Genomic DNA, 9,109 nt, shown 5'->3' on the forward strand with positions numbered 1-9,109 from the left:
TGATAAATTATATATTTAAATGGCTGGTATTCATACATTTCATTCATGCATGTTTACTAAATTCTCACTCTATTAATAACAGCTTTTCAACATCATAGATGAGGGTTGAGAAGGTGCAGGGATAGTTCAGTCCAAAATAAAAAATTGGTCATTTACTCATCCATGGTCCAAACCTTTTTTTTTGGGGTGATTTTCAATGCTCTTTGAGCCTCAGTAGCCTATATCATTTGCACCCAAGGGAAAAAAAGTCAAAAACATTTGGAACAACAGGTGAACTATCCCTTGATTTTTTTATTTTTTTTGCCAATAGTTTTGATCCTAATACAATACTGATTTCACAGATAAAATTATTCCAAATGAAGAGACAAATGAGACACAGTAATTTATTAGGTTCATCCTTGACAATCTCCATTTGTTTTTTATTACAAAAATACTCAAAGAATTTCAGAAAATCTCAGCTTTAAATAAAAAACTTGTGATTCAATTATGCTCAAACGCATATGTCATTTATGGACAGACAGAGATTAATTCTGGGTCAGTGTTGTATTCATTTTCGCAGTCTCGCTTTGCAAACATTGCTAAAATGACCCATCTCTTGAACAAAGCTTACAAAAACCATCAGTGGTCTCATGACAGACAAAATGGGGCATATTTAAAGAGATATAAATGCTCATTTGGACCACACAAGTGTATTTATAGTACCAACAAAGCATGCTTCAAATTTCTAATGGAAAAGTTTAATAAGGCAAGAGTAGGAACAGCTCCCGGTTAAAAATGTCAATCGTAATGAAGTAGATTCTTTCCATCCATCTTTAAAAAAAAAAAAAAAAAAACACCCTCTGTTCAACAAAACCTGCACTACCTAACTTTGAAAAGAAGAAAAAAGGTGATGGACATGCACAAGAAAAACATCTTGCCTGCTGGGATGAAGCTTCAAACAAAAGGCTGAAAAGGAGAAAAAACATTCTCTGAAAACTTGCTCAGAGCATTATAAAAAAGGCATGTTCCTTCACAAAGTATAATAATCCTGGGTTGTGGTTGGTACAGACAGTCAGGAACCATTCATCATAGGAATTTCAGATGTGACACTGTCCAATGGCAGCAAGTGGCAATCCATGAGTGAATCATAAAGCTCCTCGCTGCGTTCCATGTATTGCTTATTTAGTGCATCCACATCCACCTGTAGGTTAGGGTCTGAGGAAGAAGAAAGATGGTAAATAATACACTAATATGTGTTCTTTCTATAATCAACAATTTGATCAATTAATCAGTGGACCTAAATATTACCTTCTGCAGGGTCCTCCTCAACATCCTCAGTGCCATCTTGGGACTGCAAAAGTAAAATAAAAATGGTCAATTCCAGAACAGAAATTTATATATATATATACACATACACACACACTGCTGTTTTGATAAAGCTGCGAAGATACCTCTGTGGATCCCTGCATATCAGAGGTGATGGGGGGCACCCCCATGGGTGGGGGTACTCCCATCATCCCATGTGGAACTGGCGGGGGGGTAGCATAAGGGTTATATCCGTAGTTGTAACTGCTGTACTGATCATAGCCCCACCCTGGATAGTAACTGTTGTAGGGCTGTTGATAGTACTGCTGTTGATAGTTACTGTTGTAGCTGTTATTCTGGTTGTGGTAACTGCTTGATTTGTTGCTAAAATGTAAAAGAGAGAATATTATAAGATTTTTATATGGATTTGTAATGCGAAAAGTTTAAATATCAGGACAAAGTCTCACTGAACACACAAAACTTAAAGGGCTATTTCACCCTTTTTTCACCATTTTAATATTAAATTAATATTTAAATTCATTTCTTAATACTGCAAGTTAAACATTAAACACAAATCATATGAAATATACCCTTTGTTGACGGCGATGCTTATCCTGATGGATTTTCCTCCCAGGCCTGATGCGTTCTGAAACTCCTCAAGGGCTTTCTTCTGCTCGTTCTCATCGCTAAACTTCACAAAGCCATAACCCCTGTGCATTTGAAAGAACTAGAACATCAGCACCCATTTTCTCACTCTTCATGCGCCTCATCATGCAGTATACGCATATTTCAATATGTATTCAGAAAGTAAGAAATTTATTTGATGGTAGAACTGAAACTTCTCTTTTACTTTTAACATGAAGTAGCATCACTTCAATTGTGAGTTGCTCTTGCTTACCCTATATGGGGAAAACAATAGTTTTAGCAGATTTGTTAACAACGGCAAATCACATCCATGTATTGTCTGGCCCTTTTTTAGGAGAGGAAGGGTAAAGAGTATCGAAAAATAAGCTTTTTAAAAAAGAAATGTAAAACAAAATGTAAAGGAGACCTCATCTTGTTTAACTACCTCATCTGTGGTGAAGATCAGTAGGTCAAACTGTCAGAGAAATCCAAGTAAGGTTATGCAGTACAGATGTGATGGCTAAAACATTTCATACCTGGAATTCCCATAGGGATCAGTAACAACTTTGGCTCCTTTGCATGAAGGGAATTTTTTCAGAAAGAACTGATGAAGCTGGTAGTCATCCACTTCTGATGTGAGATCTCCAACAAAGACAGAGAATTCTGGGCTGAGGAAGAAAATAAACTACATAAAGTGAAAAAAAAAACCTACACACTTTTTAGGTGACACTGTAACAAGGTCTTGTTTAACCACCAAAAAAAACAAAACAAAAAAGCAGCTGAGCCATTCAGTGTCAAATCAACCAAAATTTGGAAACTTCCCCAGCTAAAACTTTTGATTATATTTTTCCTGAAGAAAGACAAACAATTAACAGTGATGAAGTCTGTGAAGAGGCGTGTTCGTAAAAGCTCTTGGCACAAGAATGATGGCTCAGCCACAATAGTACTTCAGTGCAAGGATTTTTATTTTCAGTCCAAACAGTCCCCAAAGTGTACAAACATAAAAAAAAAAAAAAAAAAAAAACTAAATTTATTTATTTATTTATTTAACACTAAACTCTTGACCGACCAAAATATTAAAATGCCATGGATGTATATTTTGAAAATTTTCAGATTTGGAGCAAAAATGAAAATGACTGCAGCATCATTATTTTATTTTTACACAGAGATTGGCAAGTTTATTAGCAAATTCTGTTGTCATTAGCAATCTTTATTATATTATATGCCAATGGTGACAGTTCAAAAACGGGCAAAAGCACTTTGTGTTTTCTTCCTCCTTCCTTCTTCCTGTAACGCAGGAAGAAAGATATCTTAATATCTTTTTAGATTTTGTTTTTTAAACCTTCCTTTTGGCATCTTCATTTTAACCCCTTAACTGTTTCCCCCCTTTTTGAGCATAGATGTGAAAATGCACTATCCATACTTAAAGCTGCTGTCCACGATTTTTGGCCCTCTAGCGGTTAATAAACAGAACTGCATGCGTCTTGCGGAAGAACAGTGTAGCCGGAGCTATTTTTCTCCGTGTATGTCTATGGCGAGTCACGCAGTTACTGTGATACTCTGCGGCGGGTCCTACCAGTCTGGTCTGAAGTAGTCCGACTATAAACACTTATTATAAGTGTACCATAAAGATTCACGGTAAGACAAAAACACGGTTTGGAAAGTGGATTCATGTTGTACATTTTCATTATAAAATTTTTGTAAATTTTGAACACAAAAAAAGTTACAGACATCAGCTTTAAATGGCTGATAATAAAAATAAAAGTAATAATTAAACTCTTTCCTTATTTTGGCTTAAAATATTGCAATAATATTGTATCGCGAGTATATAATCGTGACTTGTATCGAATACAATTGATACTTTTTTCTTATAAAGAGGAATGTCTGAGGAACAAATTATGTTGAAACTAGAAATTAATCTTGTTTCCTTCTATCAAAACAATTGCATAGAACACAAACAAAAACACGCAAGTTTCCATGGCCCACTGAAAGATTTTTAACAGATCCAACTATCTGTGTTGCGCTGGTTAACGAGGACTTACAGAGATTGCTAACATGGTCTTTATTGCATAAACTGGCAATGAACAGAAAATGCAGATAATGGGTTACCGAGCCCAACCAGTTCCAGAATAAAATTGGGTGCTCTAGCTTTAATGCACATATCTCAGACTTTTGTCCCGTGCATTGCTATGGCCAATAGGTCAATCACTGCAATTTTAAGAGTTAATTGTGCATTTGCAACATGTAAGTGGCCGTTATTTATTGTGCAGTATAGACTGCTTCATCGATTCTATTTACATTGTGTCTACATTTTGTTAAAATGAGGATTTGAAAGCTTGCATAACTCTGCACTGTACACAAACTCCAACATTTTGAGCACTGAGTGGATTCTGAACAACTTAAACACCTCTGATTGGCCACTGTGTTCAAGAAATCAACAGATGTGTCTGTGATTGGCTACACTGCTCAACACTGCAAAAGCACGTTGTAAATAGAAACATTCGGCGTTCCCCAGAGAGCAAAGACATATGCACTGGAGAGTTTGCCAAATCTGCTTCACTAATATCCCATTACAGCTTCAACTAAGAGTGCTCTTGCTTTCATTTGAGGATGCTCTCTCTGCACCCCTGTGGAACCAGGCCTGACCAAGCCTCAAGAGACTCTGGCACATAACAATTAGACCTTATAAACTAAAATATTTGTGACTCACATAATGCAAAGGTTGGTGGTTTTTTTAGCATTTACTAAGCACTGAATGTCAGACTTAAGACAAGAAATTTGCAAAAGGAGATCAGGCTTGACGCGAAGCTCATTCCGGTAAAGTAATGTGAAAAGCTAAAAAAAAAATAAAGCTAATATAAGTTAAATAATGTAAAGCTTTATTTCAGCAACACAGCTGCTTGTTCTTCGCTCCTACACATGTGAAGACTAGCGCTAGGTAGTCACACTTTATTTTCTTCCTTTAGCTTTATTTTTAGTCTTTTTGATGTCAGGCATTGCTTAAGATTTATCCTTACTTGTTGCTGATGCATCTGCCTTTGTCCTTTTCAGCGTCCCTGTTGATAACCATTTATCCATGTTTAAATCTGTTGTAGCCTACAGTAACTATGCAGCAAAGGTATGGTAGACAAATTGGTGGTTTATTATTAACACCACCAAACAGCAAGCTTAAATAGTGAATGCAAATTAACAGTTTATTTTTTTGTTATTTACTGAATTATTATATTTAATTAGACATTTTTACATACATAAAGTTTGCAGTGAGGAGATGGTCCTCACTGCAAAACACAAGATCCAGGTGGCGAGGTTGGATCCAGAACCAACTCCTCCCACTTTACATATCCCTAAACCTACCTGACTCCATCCCCTGATCCCTAATCCTACCCATCTCCACCCCCTGGATCTAGATCCAACTTTTCCCACTTTACATATCCCTAACCCTACCTGGTCCACCCCCTGGATCTGGATCCTGGATCTCGTGTTCTGCAGTGAAGAGCTACTGCTAAATGGTGGCCCCCATGCAATATCGTCACAGCCCACAGGTTGAAAACCACTGGCACAGAACATACCTGTTGAGTACCATCTGCTTCAGCCAAAATAAGTTGAAAAATATCAGCATATCAGATGTAGGCAAAAATCCAATATCGTACATCCCTAATAATGATGCTGCCATCTTTCTAAAGCCTCCCCCCCTCCTTCTGTGAAAATCAATTTTAAGCCCTCTCTAAAAATAGTGATTAGTAAATATTTTTCCATGGCATTTCATATTTTGGCTTTCATCCCTATTTGTGTTAGTCTTTGAGCCGGGCAACTCTGGTTGAGTTGTCACAGAATGACCCAGCTGCCTTCTGTTTGTTTTCTTCAAAAAGAGATCAGAAACCAAAATGTTACTCTGGACATGGTGTGCTTACCCAGGCTCTGGCCTTTTCCCATATGTTGCATAGTTTAGCTTGAACTTCCTGGGCTGAAAAGAAAAGAAATACAACCATTGAGAAAATGAGATGACACTTTGCCTGTAGTATGGACATAATTCGCTAACAAAGCGTCTTATTATTTAAGTAAGGAAGCTATTATTTCCACATACCTCCACCAATCAGTACTGGCTTTATCCCATTCGTCAGCTAGTTCCTAACAGAGTTTATTCACCAGCTTCAAACAAAGTCATTTTATAAACAGCCTCAACCACCTTCCTTAGGGAAGAAATTGAGCTTTGTAACTTGCCCATCACTAGTAATATATAGAGTAATAACTGAAATGTCTCATGAGGTGGGGGCCATGCTGGATATGCCTTCCTACAATAATCTAATTATATATATATATATATATATATATATATATATGAATGTATTGAAATCAAATATAGATTAAATTGTATAGTTGAACTACACAATTTAATGGGTGCAAGTATGGCAACTCACCGGATTAGATCCTGGAACCAGCTTCCCATTAAGCCTCTGCACACAACGATCAACGCTGGCCTCATCTGCCATCTCCACAAAACAGTATCCAGCAGAGCCTCTGAGGAAACACAGAACAGAATATTCAATGATTTCTGACAACAAAGATAAACAAAAGGTGAAACCTGACTCTTTTGTAAATGCAAATAAGCTTTGCAATAATAATAATAATAATAATAATACACAAAAATAAATTTAGTTTATTGTTAATGTTGCCTATGATTTATAAGGCTACATATGTCCACTGAGTTTGGATATTAATGACAAAGAAAACAAACAAGTTGTAGACCTAAATGTGCAGTTGCCAAGATACTATTGACAACATGTCTAGAGCTGTCTTTTTTAGCAGCCTTGGTTCCAGAAGTATTTTCCCCCATTAATTTTTCCCAAAGAGATTTGAAAAAGGTTTTTTACTTAGAAGTTATATGCTATGAAATAAACCAGACCGCTATGAGGTAAATCACAACATGATAAACTTTGATTTGAAGCAAAAAGTTTTTTGAAAATCAGACAAAAAGACAGAGGTAAAAGACTGTGTACTTTTTGCCATGAAGGAGGGAACCAAATACAATCCTAAGAAGCATGGCAAAAGACATAATATTGAAGAAATATAAAAATATTGATTTAAAGATGTTGATTATTTATAGACGAACAATATATTTTCCTCTTTTTTTTTTTTTTGCAAAATGTGCATATTTATTTTAAGAATGTAGGAAAACTGTAGAAACAATCCTTGGTGGTGAGCCCTAAGAGGGCAATATGAGCTGTATCTGTGAGTATTACATGACGTCTCATCTTTTACTAGTGGAAATGAGAAAGTGAAAAACGGCGGTCGGAGAGACATCTACGGATATACCTCTTGCACCATCATGTATGTAAGTGTTTCATTCAACTTTTCCCCATGGGCTAAAGTTTAAAAAGCAAACAAAAAAAAAATAAAAACATTATATAAAATCGCAATACATAGCAATAATGAATCACAATTCTTCACAATACAAATCTTATTGGCACCAAAGTATCGTGATAGTATCAAATCGAGAGATAGGTGTATCATCCCAGTCCTAATCCCAGCCCATCCCATGTCCAACTGCGTTCAGCACTCGCTTAGTGAGGTCTGATCGCGCTCTGACAACGGAAGTGATGTCTCGTGCACTGAACGCAGTTGGACAGTGGTGTATTAGAGGTAAAAAATGATAGAAATACTGGTCGTTTTCTCACACAAACTGATCGTTTCGTGTCTTAGGACATCAATGTGTCGTCACGAGCTGCAGGGTTTAATTTGGTTTTTTGACTCTTATAAATTGTGCTACCATTGTCACGCATTATAAGACTGACAGACGGCAACGGTTGGAGTTAAAAATCATTATTTGTGTTCTACTGAAGAAACAAAGTCACTTACATCTTGGATGCCCTGGGGGTAAGCAGATAAACATCAAATTTTCATTTTTGGGTGAACTATCCCTTTAACACGCAGACTGTTGCTGCCCAGAGTGAAGCACGGGGGATGAAGCTGAAATATCATGGTATTCCCTACTGTGCTTGATGGGCACGTGATCGAACCATGGCTTCAACACGAGGCCCAACACCATACTAATAAATGATTGTCATCTAAAACCATGCTTTTTAGTTTCATTGTCCAACCCCTGTCAGTTACTGTTTAAAACAATCCCTTTGGAGAAAATGAATGGGCTTTTTCTTTAACATCTGGAACAGACTGTTGCACTATTTAGAGAAGAGATGTAATCTTACCCAGTAACACGATGTGTAATAATTTTGACACCGTAGGCAGTCTCTCCCATAGTGCTGAAAGCTTGCTTAATGAAGTTCTCATCCATGTATGGGTCTAACTGAAAAACAAATAATGAGATTAATGATCATGGCCTAAGTTATATTTCCAATAAATCCATGTCAGCACATTTTAACTATGTAAAAAAGTGTTAATGATTTACAGGACAAAAAGCAGAAAATTCTGCGTCACGTGTCAGTTTACAGCGCAAGCAACGGTGACATAAAACTTTACCAATCACAACAATCAAAGTTGACTTAAACTACGCTTTAGTGCACTACACCCTGTTGTTTAGTTGGTGAGTTAAATCGAAATCATAACCAGGACATGCAATTCGTCTCAATATTTACACAACGGCACAAAAGCGCTTATGCAAATGAGTGTCTTTTCGAGAATAAACATGGGGAAACACAAACTACGGATTAATTAGCACTATGTTTACAAAATACAGTAGAATATTGTTTAAATTCTGTGTACATTCAGTGTTTATTTCTGTAGTGAGCTGTCCTGTTTAGTGTTTACTTGTTCTGGCCTGTTAGTCGTACTTGCGTAACATCGAGCTAAAACCACATGCTGCTGCTTTCTAACCTTCGTACTCACTGAATTATCGAAGAAAAGTAAGCAAAAACACAATACTTACATCACCCATCCATAAGCTTGTCATTCTGTTAAACATCTTGGCGGTTAAAATTGTTGTACTTCAGATGTTTGTGAAATTAAACGACAGTTGGCTGCCGAATTTGCGTGGTGGTTCGTGAAGCTACGCTAGCAGAATGTTTGCTGAAGATACACTTCCGCTTCCGGCCGCGCAGCTCTCTCAGATGCAGAAAGTTCACTCCTTCCTTGGCATTCTGTCTATTTGGTTCACTTAGGGCTCATCACACCGATCTATAATATATCTGGAAATAATTCATGCATGGTTTCACTTCCAACAGCTTTTGTTTTTATAGTAAAATTA

General features: G+C 36.8%; 1 protein-coding gene across 3 annotated transcripts; it reads right to left on the reverse strand.

The window, feature by feature from the left end:
* Nucleotides 1-281: 281 nt before the first annotated feature.
* Nucleotides 282-9,079, reverse strand: trnau1apb (tRNA selenocysteine 1 associated protein 1b). Of its 3 annotated transcripts, XM_067361868.1 has the most exons (11): nt 8,792-8,833; nt 8,115-8,212; nt 7,222-7,271; nt 6,327-6,426; nt 5,820-5,872; nt 4,926-4,964; nt 2,445-2,576; nt 1,875-1,994; nt 1,431-1,668; nt 1,288-1,330; nt 282-1,194 (listed from the first exon to the last, which is right to left on the reverse strand). In XM_067361868.1, exons 4-11 carry the CDS (start codon nt 6,396-6,398, stop codon nt 1,052-1,054), a joined length of 840 nt encoding a protein of 279 aa, XP_067217969.1. In that variant the 5' UTR covers nt 6,399-6,426; nt 7,222-7,271; nt 8,115-8,212; nt 8,792-8,833; the 3' UTR covers nt 282-1,051. The 3 variants fall into 3 exon arrangements, with proteins under 3 accessions (XP_067217969.1, XP_067217967.1, XP_067217968.1); XM_067361866.1 differs by lacking the exon at nt 7,222-7,271 and having other exon boundaries at nt 8,792-9,079; XM_067361867.1 differs by lacking the exons at nt 4,926-4,964; nt 7,222-7,271 and having other exon boundaries at nt 8,792-9,063.
* Nucleotides 9,080-9,109: the final 30 nt, after the last annotated feature.

The sequence above is a fragment of the Chanodichthys erythropterus genome, chromosome 16 (genome assembly GCF_024489055.1).
Source record: "Chanodichthys erythropterus isolate Z2021 chromosome 16, ASM2448905v1, whole genome shotgun sequence".
NCBI lineage: Eukaryota > Metazoa > Chordata > Actinopteri > Cypriniformes > Xenocyprididae > Chanodichthys > Chanodichthys erythropterus.